This window comes from Erpetoichthys calabaricus, chromosome 4, assembly GCF_900747795.2.
Source record: "Erpetoichthys calabaricus chromosome 4, fErpCal1.3, whole genome shotgun sequence".
In the NCBI taxonomy this organism is placed as follows: Eukaryota; Metazoa; Chordata; class Cladistia; order Polypteriformes; family Polypteridae; genus Erpetoichthys; species Erpetoichthys calabaricus.
Genome location: NC_041397.2, coordinates 170,189,791 through 170,212,738, shown reverse-complemented (window position 1 = coordinate 170,212,738; position 22,948 = coordinate 170,189,791). Strand labels below are relative to the sequence as shown.

The 22,948-nt window shown below is 37.2% G+C and overlaps 1 protein-coding gene across 9 annotated transcripts in view; it reads left to right on the top strand.

Annotated features, from left to right (window-relative positions):
- LOC114650360 (target of Nesh-SH3) overlaps window positions 1-22,165 on the top strand; it is a 254,882-nt gene extending 232,717 nt beyond the window's left edge. For all 9 annotated transcript variants that reach the window (XM_051926064.1, XM_051926063.1, XM_028799939.2 and 6 more), the window contains 4 exons: window positions 3,205-3,234; window positions 4,558-4,716; window positions 5,632-5,754; window positions 20,327-22,165. In XM_051926064.1, the coding sequence (XP_051782024.1) occupies window positions 3,205-3,234; window positions 4,558-4,716; window positions 5,632-5,754; window positions 20,327-20,442 (428 nt within the window). In that variant the 3' untranslated portion in view covers window positions 20,443-22,165. The remainder of the gene's footprint in view (window positions 1-3,204; window positions 3,235-4,557; window positions 4,717-5,631; window positions 5,755-20,326) is intronic.
- The last annotated feature ends 783 nt before the right edge of the window (window positions 22,166-22,948 follow it).

Below are 22,948 nucleotides of genomic sequence, written 5' to 3'. Positions count from 1 at the left end.
AAGTTATGAACAGAATCGGTGACAAAGGGCAACCCTGGCAGAGTCCAACTCTCACTGGAAACGGGTTTGACTTTCTGCCGGCAATGCGGACCAAGCTCTGGCACCGATCGTACATATCTACACACTGCACCTTTAACTCTCACTCATTTTAAACTCACCACAGACCTCTCATGTGGATCTTAAAAGTCTTCTAAAAATCAAGATAAACAATATCATATACACCTCCATGATCATATGATTTTGCTGGTTCCACATAGAATTCTAGTATGTCAGTGAAACAAAATCTACCCCAACTAAACCCATACTTAATGTTCTGTAATATGCTTTTTCTTAACATGTGTTGGTCAATCTTTTCCTTAATAAATGCTTCCATCAATTTATCCTTGATGCATGTTAAGCTTACTGGATTATATTTAGTTGATCAACCCAATCACCTTTTTATGTGATAGGAAAAATTTGCTTACTTCTCTGTAGAACATTTCACCCGCATGAATCAACTCCTTTCCTGAATTCTATCATGAATATTACAGAAGGGTAAATCTAGAGAGGCTTACCCTCTTGTTTTAATGACCTGTATTAATAAACAGGCACAGATTATGTCTATATTAGGTTATCGCAATTATCCATCCATCCATTTTCCAACCCGCTGAATCTGAACACAGGGTCACGGGGGTCTGCTGGAGCCAATCCCAGCCAACACAGGGCACAAGGCAGGAACCAATCCCGGACAGGGTGCCAACCCACCACAGGACACACACAAACACACCCATACACCAAGCACACACTAGGGCCAATTTAGAATCGCCAATCCACCTAATCTGCATGTCTTTGGACTGTGGGAGGAAACCCATGCAGACACGGGGAGAACATGCAAACTCCACGCAGGGAGGACCCGGGAAGCGAACCCGGGTGTCCTAACTATCGCAGTTATTATTTGGGTAAATAAATCCCCTTGAAAATAATAACTCCACCTATAAACTCTTTAAACAAATGCATATTGAAACTATTGTCCACATACATGAGCATACAATGCACTCCAAATATTATGCCTCTATTCCTAATGCCTTGTAGTCTAATCAAAGTAATGTTACTAAGATTTGTAGCAAACATACATTCAATTCTTCTTTCACATAAATGGATACTCCTCAGCCTTTTCAGTTTTTCCTGTGTCATGAACAACATGTTGGATAGCCTCCATGCCCCATACTTTAAAGTGCTAAACCTGGGCAAATGGACAAAGCACTTAGCCCTAATGAGCGGCCACAAACTGACACCTTTTGACCAGGAGAAGAATGCTCATACTCACAAAGTACTCAAAGGCTTGAAAATACATTTTGTATAGTACTTCATCAAGAAAGGCGCTAGCTGATTGGCTTTCTCATGGAATAATATCTGCAGGCTCTTTTTAACCATGTTTCTGCCTCACTATTCATTTGATTTATCATCATGAACTTAATGATGCTACTGTACAGACACTTTCATTTTGTCTACTAGGTTTCCTTCTTTACGTCTCACAGTTCCTATGATGAATGCTCCTGTCAGTTTTTCATGTGATCCATGCTGGTCAGATCTTGGCCTATTACAATTGCTTCTTTGCATCTCTGCTACCTCCTTACACATGTGTCAAACACATCCATCTTATGCTTTATGACTTAAGCCAGAACTTCCCAACAATTTCTGGGTATCATAATGTGGCTAAGGGGGTGTGCAAAGGTAATGCTGTAATTTGCTTTAAAATTTCAGTTTCAGTAGGGCTGTCATATTAGCCAACAATTAAGATTCAAATACTCCTACTAAAAATAAGTGCTGTATATGCTGTATAAATATACTTAAATGTAGCTTACTGTGTATATCCTTGGTTCTCAACATAAACATACTTTTGTAAGTATTACAGTTTTATGACATTTAGCTTTATACTTCTCAGAATGAGTCCCCAGCTACAGATTCCAGCTGTTCTTGTGCAATTCCCAGGCATTCCCAAGCCAGCCAAAAGATATAATCCCTCCAACATGTCCTGAGTCTACCTCAGGGTCTCCACCCAATTGGATGTGCCTGGAGCAGCTCCAGTGGAGACACCAGGGAGGACATCCTTATGACATGCCCAAACCATCTCAACTGGCTCCTGTTAATCTGGAGGAGAAGCAACTCTAATCTAAGGTGCTTCCAAATCACTGAGCTTCTTTCCCTATGAAGGAATGCCAGCCAAGTAGCCCAGCAAAAAAACAAAATAATAATAATATCTCCCCATTTAACTCAAGATGCACAGCCCATGACCACGTGTATTGTCGCACTTCAGACTCTGTCACAACCCCATATTCCTGCAGCACCTCCCAAAACATATGCCAAACGACATGATCATATACATTTCTAAATCCACAAAACATTCAAAATATGTACTTACATGCAGAAGTTCAGCTTCTCTAAAGCAGCTTCACAATCTAAATTTTTGGACAGTCTTGCAATCTGTTTTGTGTCTGCTGCAATTATGTCTAACCTGTTATTTTCTAAGACCATGGTCTTTGTGCTTCTTTTTTCGTTTTGTATATCCTGTGGCTCTGTTTTGCCCATCTTTTTTGGAATTTTTCTGTTTTCTCTGTTTCTGATACTGCTTTTGCTCTTAATTTAATTGGTGCTGTACTCCAGACCTTCTGCCCTTAGATGAACCTGTTTGTCATTTTTCTTGTGACTTCTCACCAAGGCACTTGTTTCTACTTTTACTCAATCCACACCTTTGGATTTACCACTGACATATTGTGTGCTGTATGACACACTGTGGTCTGAGGTGTCTCTAAACCTCTGAAGGTGTCCTCACACATGCCGCATTATGGAAGACAAATCCTGCCCTGGGATAATTGGGTTCTGCCTTACTGCTTTACATCTTTGCATCAACTTCCTGTCTTGCTTCTTCACACTTTATATTGTGTAGAACTCAAATATGTTGTACTTTATAGTAAGCACTTACCTCTTGTTTCATTATGAAATGCTGCACCTACTTTTTTTTAAACAAAATCCAAGATAATTAGTGTAAGTAATATTTAAGGTTAGTGATATTGCCATTGAGTTTATTGTGAAATGAGTGCTTCTTTGTGATGCCAACAACAACTTGAAAAATTTTAATTTCTACAAAAAAAAAGACCTTTTATACTAATGAAGCTGTTTTTAAAAGTAGTGTCATTGAAATTTTCTTTTTGTCTCACACTGCAGCGGACCCACGAGTGAGTGAGTATGTTTCAGGTAAGTGGGCCTTTTCTTTCTTTTTTGGTTCGGAGCTCCTTGATCACTGCATATTTCCATGATGAATTAATGGACAAGCTAATACTGTACTTAAAACTGGCAAGAACAGCAGTCTACTGAGGTTAAACACACCGTGAAATGTTCTCTTTACGTATGATTTCACTTATTCCACATGTTACAGCCTACCTGCTGTCTTGCCAATCTAAATATTTGCACACAAGGGTGAAAATATGATTATTTAGTAAAACAAGAGTGGAGTATGTGACAACTGGAAACTTTTCATCATGTATGTGGTATTTAATTTGACAGTCAGCCTTTCAAAATAAAGTATTGATAAGCACATGCTATTAGTTTATCAACTATAACGTTTCCCCAAATCATTCAAAATATTTTACCTGTCTATTCATTTTTTGACCTGCTCATTCAGTTCAGGGTCACAGAGGATGGAGCCAATTACCTATCAGCAAAAGGTATGAATCGGCTCAACACACGATATCAGATTTACTACGTATTAATGCAAGATAGTAACTAGCACTGCTGCCTCACAACCTCAAAGTCCAGGGTTCAAATCCTACGCTGATCACTATAGCTGTGAAGTTTCCATTTTCTTCAGCTTGAGTCACTTAAATAAGACAGAAAGAAAGTAGTCATTTGTCACACTGTAAGTACTGGATAGCATTATGCACTTGCAGTATCAGAACATAGCCTGGCTGCCTGACAGACCTAACCTAAATAAACTAATTCAAACAGTTTTAACACCACTGCTGTTACACAATAGGGCACTGCTAAGAATTAAGAACTATTTACAAATGATTTTGACAAAAACTATGTTATGCAGTGTAATATTTCTTATTATATTGTTCAACTCTGCTTGCTAGAAGATTACCAGTGCCAGTACATGAAGGGGTTTGAAGCATACTTCTTCCAGCATCCGAAAGCATTACTTTTTTGCTACTATGCTCTCTTATTTGTTCAGTTTTGTTAATTAAAAACTCTTCTGGCTTTATATCTTAGTTTTTAGGTATACCTATGTTTAGTATTCTACCTGATGCCAAGAACTGTAGCTTTAGAAGAATTTATGTGGTGTATAATACCAGTTTACGTTTTGTTCAATATTAATTTTATTGGATTTATTAATTATGTGTAAAGTACATTTTTATTAGTATTAAAACAAGGCAGTATTACGTATTGTCATTTTAAATTAATGTGTTTATATATATTGTATGGGTGCATTGCCAAATTTCAAAGCTGGCAATTTTAATCTAGTTACAGGACCTTTACTTATACTTGCCCCTTTGGCCCAATCATATTTGACTCATTTAGGAAAAGATGCCATTTGGACGCAGATCCCATTTAAAGCCGACTCATACTCCGAGTGCAATGGGAAAATGTTTGTCAAAAGAACTTGGTACAGGAAGTTTGTTGGTATCCAGCTCTGCAACTCCCTGAGATACAAGATTTATCTCAGTGATACTCTGACAGGTAAAATAGCTATATCTGAACAGCACTTATTTTTTGTATATTTCTTTAGTTTGTTTGTAATAATTCATATTTTTGTAGTACTAAATTACAGTTAATCTTTATTAGCATCATTTGAAGGTTTTTTTATTATTCACTAATTGTTAAGAGAGTGTATTTTTGCCAAATTGTTAGCACTGCATCCTGGGTCAATATTTGAGTGGAATTTGCATGTTCTCTACTTGTCTGTGTGGGCTTTCCCCCCACATCTCAAGAGATGTGCTGGTTACATCAACTGGTGACTCAAAATTGGAGAGTGTGTGCGTTTAATGGGCCCTGTGATTAAATGACACCCTCTTCAGTGCTATTTCTTTTCCCTGCACCAAGTATTACTGGGAGAAGATCCCATCACTTGTGACCCTCAGTTGTATTAAGCCAGAGTGAGAATTTATGTGCATATTAGGCTATTGACTCTTGTAGTACTAAGGTTGTTTTACCGTGTTAGCCACAATGGATGTAATGAGACGTCAAGCAAAATGACACTTTTTATTGGCTAACTAAAAAGATTACAATATACAAGTTTTTGAGGCAGCATCTTGTCTAAAGTAGGGGTCTGAGTTGCCACGAAAGCTTGCATATTGTAATCTTTTTAGGTAGCCAATAAAAGGTGCTACTGACTCAATGTTAGTGTAAAGTGTGCTGTGTAGTGAGCCAGCACCTATTCTTGGGCTACTTTAACTTGTGCCCTTTTCTGCCTGTGCAGAACTTTCCAGACTGGTATGCTAACTTTCTCACTCTCTCATCAAAATGTCTTTTGTATTACGTTACCCTTCCCATTATGTTTCCAGTGATCCACTTACCGATGGTAAAATCTTGTCATTGTTTTTATTAATACTAATTATTAATTTTCTCTTTTGCATTTGTCTTTTATCTAACCAGGGACATTTTACAACATTGGAGATCAGTCTGGTCAGGGAGAAGATCATTGCCAATTTGTAGACTCATTTCTTGATGGAAGGACAGGCAAACAATATCCACCTGATCAGCTGCCACCAAGACAAGGTGAGAGTGTAAAAATTTAGAGCATCTGATTGTCTGAAATGAATTTTCATCTTTAGATTTATCACATAATTGATAGATTTTTTTTCCTAAGTGTCTGTGTTCAAAAAACACAGAAGGGACAATATTATGGCACAGCATATACCACTTCTGCTTTATAGCTCAATGACTCCACTCTGATTTTCATCAATATATAAACTACACAAATGGTTGTGTTATTTTCTACTGGGGTGAACTGTTGTCCCATCCAAAGCTGATTCTTGAATTTTGCTAGTTACTTCTGGGATTGTTTCCAGGTTTCCAGAATTCTAAGCAGGACATAATAACCTTAGAATATCAAAGAATATATACCATAGAAGTTTGACACTTTATCATTTCTTTGCAATTGGTCTCCCGTGTCCTCTAAAGGATAATAATGTAGGTTAACATAAAAATGTTTACCTCAGGACTCATTGGATTGTAACTGATTTATCTTAGCTGTAATATAGGGCCAAGAATCAAACAGTTTTAAACAAGTGATGTTGTCGTGTTTCTACATGTAGTAGAGTACAGTGCTTTCATAGAAGTCTGAGCATGGAATTTTTAGATTGTTATCTCAAATGAAGTGCACTGATACAAATTGCTTATTTAAGCAGATTTTAAATTTCTGTATCAGAAAAGAAAAATGTGCCATCTCTACACTCTATATACTTGTAATACTTTAGTTTAGGTACTGCAAAAAATGCATCAATTACTCATATACTCTTATGTAACAAGGGTTTAACAAAGGCTTCCTTTGGTCTTAGAACTTAGAAAGCACCAGTAAAGTGGTTATTCCTCTCTGTAATGTGGCCTACTAAAATAACATCTGCTCAGAACAGTCAAAGGTGGCTTAGGTGGGACATTATTTCTCAATATTGCATGCTTTAATATAAATACATTTACCAGTTTATCAAACTCTCTTAATATTCCACACTTATTTGGACAGCAATTAATAGTAAACCTTGTTTGTTTGTATGTGATTATAATTAATTACAACACTCAAAAACGAAAATTATTTTAAAACCATTGTAAATAAGACCCCTTTTTTCTCCCCTCATGGAAGCAAAAATACTTCAGTATTCTCAGGAATGTAAAAAGTTAATCATTGGCCCATTTAGTTTGTTTGGCTAGAAAGCAGCTGACTTAATCCTCACATTTCATCCAGTTTTTTCTCATAAATGACAGAAGGGTATCAACTTCAACAACAGTCACCACCTGCTGCCTTTAAAAAAAGCAAAAAGTTTTATCTTTTCAATTTTGAATGAATTTGGCCTTGTTTTCCACCCATAGGCTTGTGGGCACATGTTTGATTTTTTTTTGTTTTTTTTTGTTTTGGAAGAAACTGGCTGGAATAACTTAGTTTTAGGTTTGGTTTAACTCCTCTGTTGGTGACTGAAGTTTAAAATCTCACATACCCTGACAGACTGTATGATTTATGTTGTCCCAACTCTATAGTCTCACTAGATAAATTAACTTAATTTAATACCTTACTCACACAGCAAAATTATGCAACTTTCTCTTTAGCTTTACTCAGTACTGGAACTCATGACCCATGTTCTGTTTTTTTTGTACACTTTGCAGATGCCACAGTAACTTAACCTCTTTCAAAAATCCAGATTAAACAGAGCTATAGTCATAAAGCCAAGCCTAATGAGGTCTCCTACATGCTAAAATCTGGTTTCAGCTTCTCTTGGGGAATGGAGGACTGTTTTTTATGTATCACATAGGGAAATATTAAATCCAAACTGAATAATATGATTTGGCACAAGACATGTATATTTGGGCCATGATTCAGCTATCTAAAATAATTACAACTGCAAATCTATGAAGGCTGATACACGGTAGATCATACAATATACATGTCAACATGTAATTGTATAAATAATAATCTAGGTCTAAACAGACAACTCCACACATCATCTGGACCTCTTTTTAATCCAACTCACTTTAAAAGAACAAGTATTTTTTAATACAGCTGCCAATGTGATCCAGCCTGATACAATGCCAATGTGAAAACTAACAGAGTTTCAAAAGCAGTCAGAATCAGGAATGCATCATGTTGCAAAGACTGTTGGCTAATATGCAACCCTGAAATAATAGAATGTACTTCTCTTCACAATGGATATGCCACAGGAGACGGTAGAAAGGCACAGATTAACCACTTTTTATATTTTAACATTCCATTATATATGTTAGATCAATTTCCAAATGTGATTGTTATACCAAAAAAATCCTATGTTAAAAGACACCTAAGCCTTAAGCCAGTGTCATAAATAAATTTGTAATTAGCAGAGAATAAAGCACTTTTGTTTTGCATTAATAAATTTAGGGGTGTGTTATAAATATTAACTTTAGCTGAATGTAATGGACAGGGCTACACTTCTTTGTCCTAACATCTAATTGGTTTATCTGCACCTGTTGCTAGTCTACTAAATGAGATGATCAATATGTTCTTTAGTTAGTGTTTCAAGAGATCCATATTGTATGACATTCATGTGGCTCATCTCATAATGCTTTGACATATGAGGCAGACCACTCTAATTAGACACAATCTTGAATTTGGAAGCATATAATTACTGATACACAGTGAATAGTAAAACTAGTAAAACCAAATACTTCAGTTGGCAAACACTAAATTTGTCATTTGTTGGGTTTTTGAAGCCATACTAATGTTCTGTAGAATAACTATATGAATATAAACATATGTGATTCGGACAGGAGAAAATGAGATGCTGTTTCTACTTAGCAGTAGTTACTACAGGTATGGTCAGTCAGTTTTATTGGCTAAGCAATAAAAAGTCTAATCACTTATACAGAGCAAACTTAAAAACCCGACAAAGACTGTTTTACAGAAGTAGAAGTTGGAATGAATGTTAAAAAATACCTCTACTTCTGAGATGTGAACTTCCATCTCACATTCTTGAAGGTTTAACTTTTTCATCTCTTCTCAGTTGTCATCATTATCTCACCTTACAGATGTATATCTGTTTATCATATACGTAAGGGGTTGATTAGCATGGTAAATACATGTTTGGAGTGCATTTATGTACGCACATTTACGAGATGATTGTGATATACAAGTATAAAGGGTAAAATGTATATAAATGTACATACAGTAGGTTTTATAAATCAGATTTGTTTTTTTGGAGTATACATAGTTTCACATTCAAATCCTCAGAGTTCTATAAAAGAGACCCCAGGATATCACTCAGAAATCCATAGTGACCTCTTAATCCATAACAGCAGGCAGCCTAACAGAAGTGAAGCAACAAACAGAGTTGGTGTTGTCCGTTGTGAGAGATGGGCATTTGAGATGGTGCTCTGCTGTCAGCGTTGTTATTTAGCTTTTTTTTACTATCTATCCGAGATATCCTATATTTAGTCAACCTGAGAGGATTAATTATAAGTATATTAAAAGCATGATCAGGACACAGTAAGGTCAGAAAGTGAAGGAAATGGTAACTAAAGTCTTAAAGTCTAAGGTGGTCTCAAATTCATAATACAGCCTGCCACAGACTGAGTTGGAAGAGATAGGTGGTAAGCGCGCAAGCGAGAGAAGGCAGTTAAACAATGCACTGGGCTTGTTTTTAAAGAGACTGATTCGACCATTGTTTTAACCTCGTTGTATTTAATGAAGACTTTATTCTATTGGATTTTAACCTCCACTTCACTTCTGTTTACAGCAATCGGTTCGTACCATGCATTGTTGCAATGTTACTTTTCTTGGTTGTTTATTAAATTACAGATTTTTCAAATGTTAATTTTTTCCCCTGTTCTTAAAGCTCATTAAAAAAAAGTGTTTTAGCGAGTGGTTCGTAGAGCTATAGCGCGAACTCTTGCAATGTTAGTTTTCTCTGTTGTTCAAGGTTTTCTCAGTGTTATTCAATGTTTTTACATTTAGTTTACTATTACGCTGTGTAATCTTTAAAAAAATATATTTACGTACAGTTTGTACGGTTTGGAACAGATTAATTGTATTTACATACAATCCTATGGGGGAAATTACTTCGGGTCACGACCAAATCAGATTACGACCAGAGTTTTGGAACGAATTACGGTCGTGATCCGAGGTTCCACTGTACATAAAACAATGTCATTTGTAGTATCAGATGCTGGATCTGATTCTGCAGGGCAGTATTTCATGGTGATGGGCAATTTATTTAAATCTAAAGTAATTTTGATAAATATCAACGCACTTAATGTGGATGATAGATATTTCATCCAAAATGTATTTGCATCAATTCCTAATATGAAAACTCATAAAATTATTATAGTAGGGGACTTTAATTGGGTTTTAAATTTGGACTTGGATTGGATGATAACATATAATACTGCAAAAATAATCACACAGTTTGTAATGGATTATAACTTATCAGACCCATGGAGATTCTTAAATCCAAACTCAAGAGCATATTCCTTCTTCTCACCAGTACATTATAGTTACTCAAAAATTGATTATTTCTTTATTGAAAATAATTTATTGCCCACTATAAAATCTTGCAAGAATGACTATTTTGTTATCTCAGATGACTCCCCTCTTATCTTGGAGCTTAAATTACTATGCCCCACCTACTCGTTTAGTAGCTGGTGTCTTAACGCTCTGTCATTGTACAGAATTTATCTCCAAGCACATTGATTTTTTTTTGAGACACATGAATCAGAGGTCTCTGCAGGAGTACTCTGAGGAACTCTGAAGGCTTTTTATTTTTTAAAAGGGCAGATTATTTCATCTTTCATCTATACTAATAAAAGGCAAAGCCCTCACTGGCTCACTCACTCATCACTAATTATCCAACTTCCCGTGTAGGTGGAAGGCTGAAATTTGGCAGGCTCATTCCTTACAGCTTACTTACAAAAGTTAGGCAGGTTTCATTTTGAAATTGTACACGTAATGGTCATAACTGGAAACTCTTTTTTGTCTATATACTGTAATGGAGTGCAGGTCGATGGCCGTGGGAGGCGGAGTCACATATCGCGTCATCACGCCTCCAACGTAATCGCGTGAACTGAAAACAAGGAACAGCCACAAAGAGCGCTGAAGAAAACATTCATTACACAATTGAGAAACAGCGAAGAAGCTGTGTAAAGACAGCTTCACAAAAAAACAGCTCCTTAACAAATTGTTATTGGTATATTTTCCCTCAGTTTAAAAAGGTTTTCTTTTCTTCTTAATAAAAATTTAAAAGCAGAACTTCGCCGCTGCAAAGCGCGCCTGACTTTATTGAAAAGAAACTAAACTTGCAGTGCCGCTATTCAATGACACTTGCCTAACGCCTGACTTTATTGAAAAGAAACTAAACTTGCAGTGCCGCTATTCAATGACGAGCCGCTATTCAATTACACTTGCCTAACGCCTGACTTTATTGAAAAGAAACTAAACTTGCAGCGCCACTCTTCAATGACGTGCCGCTATTCAATGACACTTGCCTAACGCCTGACTTTATTGAAAAGAAAGTAAACTCGCAGTGCCGTTATTCAATGACACTTGCCTAGCGCCTGACTTTATTGAAAAGAAACTAAACTTGCAGCGCCGCCGCTATTCAATGACACTTGCCTAACGCCTGACTTTATTGAAAAGAAACTAAACTTGCAGTGCCGCTCTTCAATGACGCGCCGCTATTCAATGACACTTGCCTATCACCTGACTTTATTAAAAAGAAACTAAACTTGTAGTGCCGCTATTCAATGACACTTGCCTAACGCCTGACTTTATTGAAAAGAAACTAAACTTGCAGTGCCGCTATTCAATGACGCGCCGCTATTCAATTACACTTGCCTAACACCTGACTTTATTGAAAAGAAACTAAACTTGCAGTGCCTCTATTCAATGACACTTGCCTAACGCCTGACTTTATTTAAAAGAAACTAAAATTGCAGCGCCGCTATTCAATCACGCGCCGCTATTCAATGACACTTGCCTAACGCCTGACTTTATTGAAAAGAAACTAAACTTGCAGCGCCGCTATTCAATCACGCGCCGCTATTCAATGACACTTGCCTAACGCCTGACTTTATTGAAAAGAAACTAAACTTGCAGTGCCGCTATTCAATTACACTTGCCTAACGCCTGACTTTATTGAAAAGAAACTAAACTTGCAGCGCCGCCGCTATTCAATGACACTTGCCTAACGCCTAACTTTATTGAAAAGAAACTAAACTTGCAGGGCCGCTCTACAATGACGTGCCGCTATTCAATGACACTTGCCTATCACCTGACTTTATTGAAAAGAAACTAAACTTGCAGTGCCGCTATTCAATGACACTTGCCTAACGCCTGACTTTATTGAAAAGAAAAGAAACTTGCAGTGCCGCTATTCAATGACACTTGCCTAATGCCTGACTTTATTGAAAAGAAACTAAACTTGCAGTGCCGCTGTTCAATGACGAGCCGCTATTCAATGACACTTGCCTAACACCTGACTTTATTGAAAAGAAACTAAAGTTGCAGCGCCGCTCTTCAATGACTCGCCGCTATTCAATGACACTTGCCTAATGCCTGACTTTATTGAAAAGAAACTAAACTTGCAGTGCCGCTATTCAATGACACTTGCCTAACGCCTGACTTTATTGAAAAGAAACTAAACTTGCAGTGCCGCTATTCAATGACACTTGCCTAACACCTGACTTTATTGAAAAGAAACTAAACTTGCAGTGCCGCTATTCAATGACGAGCCGCTATTCAATTACACTTGCCTAACGCCTGACTTTATTGAAAAGAAACTAAACTTGCAGTGCCGCTATTCAATGACACTTGCCTAACGCCTGACTTTATTGAAAAGAAACTAAACTTGCAGCGCCACTCTTCAATGACGTGCCGCTATTCAATGACACTTGCCTAACGCCTGACTTTATTGAAAAGAAAGTAAACTCGCAGTGCCGCTATTCAATGACACTTGCCTAGCGCCTGACTTTATTGAAAAGAAACTAAACTTGCAGCGCCGCCGCTATTCAATGACACTTGCCTAACGCCTGACTTTATTGAAAAGAAACTAAACTTGCAGCGCCGCTCTTCAATGACGCGCCGCTATTCAATGACACTTGCCTATCGCCTGACTTTATTAAAAAGAAACTAAACTTGCAGTGCCGCTATTCAATGACACTTGCCTAACGCCTGACTTTATTGAAAAGAAACTAAAATTGCAGCGCCGCTATTCAATCACGCGCCGCTATTCAATGACACTTGCCTAACGCCTGACTTTATTGAAAAGAAACTAAACTTGCAGCGCCGCTATTCAATGACACTTGCCTAACGCCTGACTTTATTGAAAAGAAACTAAACTTGCAGTGCCGCTATTCAATTACACTTGCCTAACGCCTGACTTTATTGAAAAGAAACTAAACTTGCAGCACCGCCACTATTCAATGACACTTGCCTAACGCCTGACTTTATTGAAAAGAAACTAAACTTGCAGTGCCGCTATTCAATGACACTTGCCTAACGCCTGACTTTATTGAAAAGAAACTAAACTTGCAGCGCCACTCTTCAATGACGTGCCGCTATTCAATGACACTTGCCTAACGCCTGACTTTATTGAAAAGAAAGTAAACTCGCAGTGCCGCTATTCAATGACACTTGCCTAGCGCCTGACTTTATTGAAAAGAAACTAAACTTGCAGCGCCGCCGCTATTCAATGACACTTGCCTAACGCCTGACTTTATTGAAAAGAAACTAAACTTGCAGCGCCGCTCTTCAATGACGCGCCGCTATTCAATGACACTTGCCTATCGCCTGACTTTATTAAAAAGAAACTAAACTTGTAGTGCCGCTATTCAATGACACTTGCCTAACGCCTGACTTTATTGAAAAGAAACTAAACTTGCAGTGCCGCTATTCAATGACGCGCCGCTATTCAATTACACTTGCCTAACACCTGACTTTATTGAAAAGAAACTAAACTTGCAGTGCCGCTATTCAATGACACTTGCCTAACGCCTGACTTTATTGAAAAGAAACTAAAATTGCAGCGCCGCTATTCAATCACGCGCCGCTATTCAATGACACTTGCCTAACGCCTGACTTTATTGAAAAGAAACTAAACTTGCAGCGCCGCTATTCAATGACACTTGCCTAACGCCTGACTTTATTGAAAAGAAACTAAACTTGCAGTGCCGCTATTCAATTACACTTGCCTAACGCCTGACTTTATTGAAAAGAAACTAAACTTGCAGCACCGCCACTATTCAATGACACTTGCCTAACGCCTAACTTTATTGAAAAGAAACTAAACTTGCAGGGCCGCTCTACAATGACGCGCCGCTATTCAATGACACTTGCCTATCACCTGACTTTATTGAAAAGAAACTAAACTTGCAGTGCCGCTATTCAATGACACTTGCCTAACGCCTGACTTTATTGAAAAGAAACTAAACTTGCAGCGCCACTCTTCAATGACGTGCCGCTATTCAATGACACTTGCCTATCGCCTGACTTTATTAAAAAGAAACTAAACTTGTAGTGCCGCTATTCAATGACACTTGCCTAACACCTGACTTTATTGAAAAGAAACTAAACTTGCAGTGCCGCTATTCAATGACGCGCCGCTATTCAATTACACTTGCCTAACACCTGACTTTATTGAAAAGAAACTAAACTTGCAGTGCCGCTATTCAATGACACTTGCCTAACGCCTGACTTTATTGAAAAGAAACTAAAATTGCAGCGCCGCTATTCAATCACGCGCCGCTATTCAATGACACTTGCCTAACGCCTGACTTTATTGAAAAGAAACTAAACTTGCAGCGCCGCTATTCAATGACACTTGCCTAACGCCTGACTTTATTGAAAAGAAACTAAACTTGCAGTGCCGCTATTCAATTACACTTGCCTAACGCCTAACTTTATTGAAAAGAAACTAAACTTGCAGGGCCGCTCTACAATGACGCGCCGCTATTCAATGACACTTGCCTATCACCTGACTTTATTGAAAAGAAACTAAACTTGCAGTGCCGCTATTCAATGACACTTGCCTAATGCCTGACTTTATTGAAAAGAAACTAAACTTGCAGTGCCGCTGTTCAATGACGAGCCGCTATTCAATGACACTTGCCTAACGCCTGACTTTATTGAAAAGAAACTAAACTTGCAGTGCCGCTATTCAATGACACTTGCCTAACGCCTGACTTTATTGAAAAGAAACTAAACTTGCAGTGCCGCTATTCAATGACACTTGCCTAACGCCTGACTTTATTGAAAAAAAAACTAAACTTGCAGTGCCGCTATTCAATGACACTTGCCTAACGCCTGACTTTATTGAAAAGAAACTAAACTTGCAGTGCCGCTATTCAATGACACTTGCCTAACGCCTGACTTTATTGAAAAGAAACTAAACTTGCAGTGCCGCTATTCAATTACACTTGCCTAACGCCTGACTTTATTGAAAAGAAACTAAACTTGCAGTGCCGCTATTCAATGACACTTGCCTAACGCCTGACTTTATTGAAAAGAAACTAAACTTGCAGTGCCACTCTTCAATGACGTGCCGCTATTCAATGACACTTGCCTAACGCCTGACTTTATTGAAAAGAAAGTAAACTCGCAGTGCCGCTATTCAATGACACTTGCCTAGCGCCTGACTTTTTTGAAAAGAAACTAAACTTGCAGTGCCGCTATTCAATGACACTTGCCTAACACCTGACTTTATTGAAAAGAAACTAAACTTGCAGTGCTGCTATTCAATGATGCGCCGCTATTCAATTACACTTGCCTAACGCCTGACTTTATTGAAAAGAAACTAAACTTGCAGTGCCGCTATTCAATGACACTTGCCTAACGCCTGACTTTATTGAAAAGAAACTAAACTTGCAGCGGCGCTATTCACTGATGCGCCGCTATTCAATTACACTTGCCTAATGCATGACTTTATTGAAAAGAAACTATATATGTATGTCTATATATATATATATATATATATATATATATATATATGTAGATATGTATATATATATGTGTCTTGGCTATCAGATGAAAACGCCATCAACAGACACTTGGACATAAACCCAGCATATGCCAACTTATGAAGGACATATACACATTAATTAAACTATACAACCCCCCCCACCCCCTTTATCATACTGACTTAGCCACCTCCACCCACACCCCCCAGCCCCCCCCCATACTGAATGTGTTGCTATATATTGCCTTTTATTCTTGTAAGTCTAAGCATTATCCTCTGATGAAGACCCCTTATAGGGGTTGAAAGCTCAGGAATAAAACTATTTTATGATACGTGATTCGTTTTTTCTCCCTTTGTGGATCTCCAACTGCATATATATGTGTATATATATGTAGATATGTATATATATGTGTATATATATGTAGATATGTAAATATGTATATGTATATATATATGTGTCTGTATGTGTATATATATATATGTGTGTATGTATGTATGTATGTGTGTATATATATATGTATGTGTATGTATGTATGTGTATATGTATATATGTATATGTGTGTGTGTATGTATGTGTGTATATGTATGTGTATATATATGTTGATATGTGTATATATATATATATGTATATATATGTGGATGTGTATATGTATATATATATATATATATATATATATATATGTATATATGTATATATATGCTGCGGTGGGTTGGCACCCTGCCCAGGATTGTTTCCTGCCTTGTGCCCTGTGTTGGCTGGGATTGGCTCCAGCAGACCCCCGTGACCCTGTGTTCGGATTCAGCGGGTTGGAAAATGGATGGATGGATGTATATATATGTATATGTAGATATGTGTATATGTAGATATGTATATATGTATATGTATATATATGTTTACATAACCTCTTTAACACAATACTTCTCCGCTGTGAAGCGCGGGTATTTTGCTAGTGTAAAAATAAATTGGAGACTAAGAAGGTGTCAGAGTTAATCAGTGAAATTACCAGAATAGATCAAGAATACGCTAGGTCTCCAAATGAGGCACTGTATAGGAAAAGAGAAGTTGTGGATTCAGAATTTAGCCTCTTGACAAGCAAAGAAACAGAACAGCTCATCTTTAAATTACGTCATTACAATGAACATAGTAGAGAAGGCGAGTAAGATCTTGGCTCAACAAATCCACAAGCAGGACATTTGCAACGCAATTACAGAAATAACCAACATAGATGGAGATAAAATCCTTGACCATAAAAATTAACCCACACATTTAGAGAGTACTGTAAGTCCTTATATTCTACTTAGTTTAAAGGAGATAAGACACTAATTAGTTTTTGGGTGCATTACAAATGCTAGATACTGTTAGTGCAGAGGGACTGAATAAACCTCTCACACTCTCAGAATTACTGGATTCTATAAACTAACTCCAAAGTGGGAAAGAAGCAGAAACCAATGGCTAACCAGTGGAATTTTATTTTAAAAATTTCAAATACAGTATGTTAGCTCCACTATTATTAGCAACATTTATATACAAGCTTGAGACCACAATATTCTACCTTAAACCTTTTGCCAAGTATCAATTACCATATTTCCCAAGAAAAATAAGGACTTATTACAATGTGCATTATACAGGCCAATTTCACTTCTGAATAATGACGTTAAGATACTCTCCAAAGTTCTAGCTAAAAGGACTAAAAAAGTGTTTCCTTCTGTAATATCACAAGACCAAACTGGATTTATTAAAGGCAGAAGACTTAGCTTCTAATCTTCAGTGTTTGTTTAATGCAATATACTTACCGATAAAATCTAACACACCTGAAATCATATTATCTTTGAACGGAGAAAGGCATATGACATGGTTGAATGGGACTACCTATTCACCACATTGCACAAATTTGGGTTTGGTCCAAATATATGTGCATGGATAAAACTACTTTATACTAGTCCAGAAACCTCTTTCTGAATTAACAACATTATCTCAAACTACTTCAAACTAGAAAATGGTACTCAAAAAGGAGGCCCCCTATTACCATTGCTTTTTGCAATTACCATTGAGCCATTGGTCATTTATTTTTGAAATGCATCAGAGTTAAAGGGGATTATCACAGAAGGACTGAAACAGAAAATATCACTACAGGCATATCAGACCCACACTCTTCCTTGATACATCCATCCATCCATCCATTATCCAACCCGCTGAATCCGAACACAGGGTCACGGGGGTCTGCTGGAGCCAATCTCAGCCAACACAGGGCACAAGGCAGGAACCAATCCCGGGCAGGGTGCCAACCCACCGCAGTTCCTTGATACACTTAGAGAATTTAAAAAGATATCAGGAATTAAAATTAATTTGAAAAAAAGTGTGCTTTTCCACCAAACTCCCTAGTACACAATACTAGACTGGACATCTGTCCCTTTATTTTATCAGGTCAGTTTAAATACCTAGGGGTAAACAAAATTTTGCTATCAGTATGGAAAAAATTAAACAAGATCTGGTCGACCCTCCATGTTACATTAGCAGGGAGAATAAATACTGTCAAGATGAACATACCTCCCAAATTTATTTTTCTAAACTGCTCAAAAAAATTAAAGGAATATTTTGAAAACACATCAGATCTCAAAATGAAAAAAAAATCATGCTGGATATCTATACTGATATGGACTGGGTAATGTGTTAGGAACGAAAGGATGCCACATCGTTTGATGGAAATAAAAATTACCAACCTTCAGAGGGCTGAATTCAAAGACACCCTGAAAATCAAAGTGAAAAAAATGATACAGCAGGCTAGTCCTTTTTGCCGAAATTTCATTGCAGCAACTCAAAATCGTACTCAGTAGTTTGTATGGCCCCCACGTGCTTGTATGCATGCCTGACAATGTTGGGGCATGCTCCTAAAGAGACGACGGATGATGTCCTGGGGGATCTCCTCCCAGATCTGAACCAGGGCATCACTGAGCACCTGGACAGTCTGAGGTGCAACCTGGCGGCGTCAGATGGACCGAAACATAATGTCCCAGAGGTGTTCTATTGGATTTAGGTCAGGAGAGTGTGAGGTCCAGCCAATGGTATCAATTCCTTCATCCTCCAGGAACTGTCTGCATACTCTTGCAACATGAGGCCGGGCATTGTTCTGCACCAGCATAGGGTCAGACAATGGCTCCAAGGATTTCATCCCGGTATCTAATGGAAGTCAAGGTGCCGTTGTCTAGCATGTAGAGATCTGTGCATCCCTCCATGGATATGCCTCATGCTGAACGATGTTACAGGCAGCATAACGTTCTCCATGACCCTTTCACGTCTGTCAAATGTGCTCATGGTGAACTTGTTCTTATCTGTGAAAATCACAGGGTGCCAGTGGTGGACCAGCCAATTCTGGCATTCTATGGCAAATGCCAATCGAGGTCCACGGTACCGGGCAGTGAGCACAGGACCCACTAGAGGACATCGGGCCCTCAGGCCACCCTCATGAAGTCTGTTTCTGATTGTTTGGTCAGAGACATTCGCACCAGTGGCCTACTGGAGGTCATTTTGTAGGGCTTTGGCAGTGCTCATCCTGTTCCTCCTTACCCAAAAGAGAAGATACTGGTCCTGCTGATGGGTTACAGACCTTCTACGGCCCTGTCCAGCTCCCCTAGAGTAACTGCCTGTCTCCTGGAATCTCCTCCATGCACTTGAGACTGTGCTGGGAGACACAGAAAACCTTCTAGCAATGGCATGTATTGATGTGGCATCCTGGAGAAGTTGGACTACCTGTGCAATCTCTATAAGGTCCAGGTATCGCCTCATGCTACCAGTAGTGACACTGACTGTAGCCAAATGCAAAACTAGTGAAAAAACAGTCAGAAAAGATGAGGAGGGAAAAATGTCAATGGCCTCCACCTGTTAAACCATTCCTGTTTTGGGGGTCATCTCATTATTGCCCCTTTAGTGCACCTGTTGTTATTTTCAATTACACTAAAGCAGCTGAAACTGATTAACAACCCCCTCTGCTACTTAACTGACCAGATCAACATCCCAGAAGTTTCACTGATTTGATGCTATACTCTGATTAAAAAAAAGTGTTCCTTTATTTTTGTTCAACTTACCACTGCTTGTTCTTGAGAGTTACTGGGATTTTCCAATAATTCATTTACTTTATATTGTCCCATGTTGCTCACTCTTTCCTTTGATTTGTGTGTCAGCTTCTGTCACTTTTCATCACATTTGGGTTTCTCTTGAAATTGCTTCTTGTCACCCCCATACAAACTAAATCTACCAAAAAAAGACCTGATGTACATGTAGACACCAAGACTTAATATTACTGCAGATATTACAAGTGAGATGTTGCTGCTTAATCTAGTGTATTTTTAAACCTCCCACACACACACACCCACCCAAACAAAACAATTATATTAATGCATTAAAGCAGATGTAGACTATTAAGGTACATTAAAAGCAAGTTTTATTTACAATTAAAAAAAAAATCCAGCCACATTATTCCAGGTGTGGGCAGTCTTCTGAAGAGCATCATACCTACACCTGAGAAGTATGATTTAAATAAACTAGCACATAAAAAGCTATTAATCTTTTCTTCTGTAATTTAACATTGAAAAGAAATTGACATTTGTATATGCCATCTGAATAACACCCTCACATAACAACTTTTTTCCTCCCCTTTTTTTAGGCTTCTACAGATCAGTCCGTCAAGAACCGGTTTCTTTTGGTGAAATAGGAGGAAGAACCCATGTAAGTTACGTACAGTGGTATGAGTGTGGAACAACGATACCAGGAAAATGGTAACACTTTCCTTATGGCCTGTGGACAAATGGATTGTAAAGGGCAGAAGAAAATGGGGGAATGAATTTGAACTTTTTTTCAAAAATAAATATTCCTAACATGTAAACCTCAATTTTACTAATGTGGAAAATGTATATAGCATCTCTATCATTTAAGAATTTTACTGAGTGTATTTCTAATAGTGGAAATTGCTAACCATATTTATCAAACTGAAAAGTCAAAATGAATTTAAAAAAATGAACAAGGGGAATTTATACCAGGAAAATATTGGGAAGCTGGCTCCCTGAAACTATTTTGATTACAATCTGTATATTATTATTTATCAATATTTTAGATTGAATGTTATCTTTTCGTTGATGAGAGTTTAGGGTAAAGTTCATTCATTCATTCATGCAGGCCACATTATAAGACAAACTGTTGTTGCAGGAAATACACACTTGCATTCCAGTAACTTTGCTTATTGTACACAATGGCTACATATTCATGTATTTTCTTTTCTGTTCACAGTTTATGGTAAAGTTATTGAAGGTGTACTTTAATCTGTTTCACCAGTGCGTCAATTAGACAAAAATCTGATTAAGATTTACTAGAAATATTCAAACAACTGATGTACCTTTTTAAAATCATTTGTTCAGTTTTTTTTTTTGTTAAGTGATGGCAGATACTTGGCCTTCTCTTCTTGGAGTTAGGTTCAGGAAATTGTCATGATTTCATTTTTCACAATAAAAGTATCAAAGTGTAATATATGCGAGTTCAGAATCCATACAATGACCTACAGTGTTTGGTTCATGCCCAAATATGGACTCTATTGACAAAAAATGTATGTAAGGGTTGCATATCGACAGGACAAGATCTAAAGCAGGTCACTACCATGATTTAAATAATAAAAAAGCTAAATCTGAACTTGCCATTAATCCATTAATTTGGGGATTTGCAAAGCACAGAGTAAAGCACAACTGTCTACACATTTCCACAATGTGAGTAGATTGATCCTTATTTATATATGTAACAAGAACAGAAAAAAATCAAATCAAGTCTCAATAAATATTTAGGATATACTATTAAAATGAAGTGCTTGGCAGCAAAATGCACACTTTTTGCATTGTTGTGTGTAGTTATAGGCAGCACAAGTTTGACTTACTCAAAGTCTCAGCATTTTCTCCAACTCTGGAGTATCTTACAGGTTGGTGCTTAGGTGAACCTTCAGTGAGTACAAATGTGAATCAGTGTTAAAACATTAATATTATTAAAAAAAATCTTAAACTGATTTTTTGTACCTTTATTATTAAGACAGGGTGCTATAAAGTAATGGTTTCAATTGCATCTAAAAGAATAAATTAACATAGAAAAATGTATAAAGCAATGTGTATTTGTTGGAACAAAGTATACAGTTTATTATTTTCTTCAAGTTCACAATAAACTGTCAAATTATTCTGTACAAAAATATTACTTTACAGCCAAAAGTCATAAATTGCAGTTTGCACAGCATTAAAATATTTGTATATGTGAACAGATGTTAACAATTCTGTCTTTTTTGCCTGTCATCTTTAATGCACATTATACTCTATCATTCATCTACATGAAATTGAAGAAAAACTTGTACATTGTATCTGTTGTATTTAGAAAGTTAAACATAACAGCCTACATTAACAAATGTAACTACAAAAAACACAATTTCCTGATTTCTTTTGTTTGTACATAAATTAAAATGTAAACTAAGTCTTGATTAATTTGTCTGTGTTTACTTATTTATTTTAAGACATTATAACTATATCTATCACACATTTGGAAAAAATGTACTCACGGCACGGCATGGTCTTTGCTTTAAAATTCCTCACCTAAACCTCTCTTTTTTTAATTTTTAACATGAACAAACTTAAAAATTTTGATGAAAACACACAAAACTTTGGTGATAAGTAGAAAAGTTTATGTATGTCCAACGGGTGAGAGGTTAGGAAAATGGTATTTTTCTGAAATTTCTTCCAGTTAGTTACAGCAGTCAGGAACAGAAACAGTGCATAAAAGAACTCACCAAAATATGGCTACCACAACATGGCAACAAATAGCACTTCTAGTTTGTGCGCGTCAAGACAGCATGCCTTAAATTAAACAGAGAAAGTACGCATCACCAAATTATAAGCAAAAGCCGATGAAAAACTGAAAACCAAATAAATTAACTAAATGGTATTAGGGAACCAGGGAGAAAAATCAGTGGCCTTAACTCTCATACATCCAGGAAAGAATGGACTTTCAAGGAACTGCACAAAACTGTGTCATTATTGCCAAGTAATTTCACAGGGTCATTTAAAAAACCTAACATCACTAGAATAGCATTACCATTTGGTGATGGTAAATCACTTAAATCAATTGTGAAATTAGATCTGTAGAATAAATTAAAGACAAAACTTGCAATATTTTGATTACTGCCTTAAGAATCATTAAAGTGGAAGCACACCTTTACATACACCTTCATGTGTTTATTTGCCGGTGGCCAATAATAACTGATGAG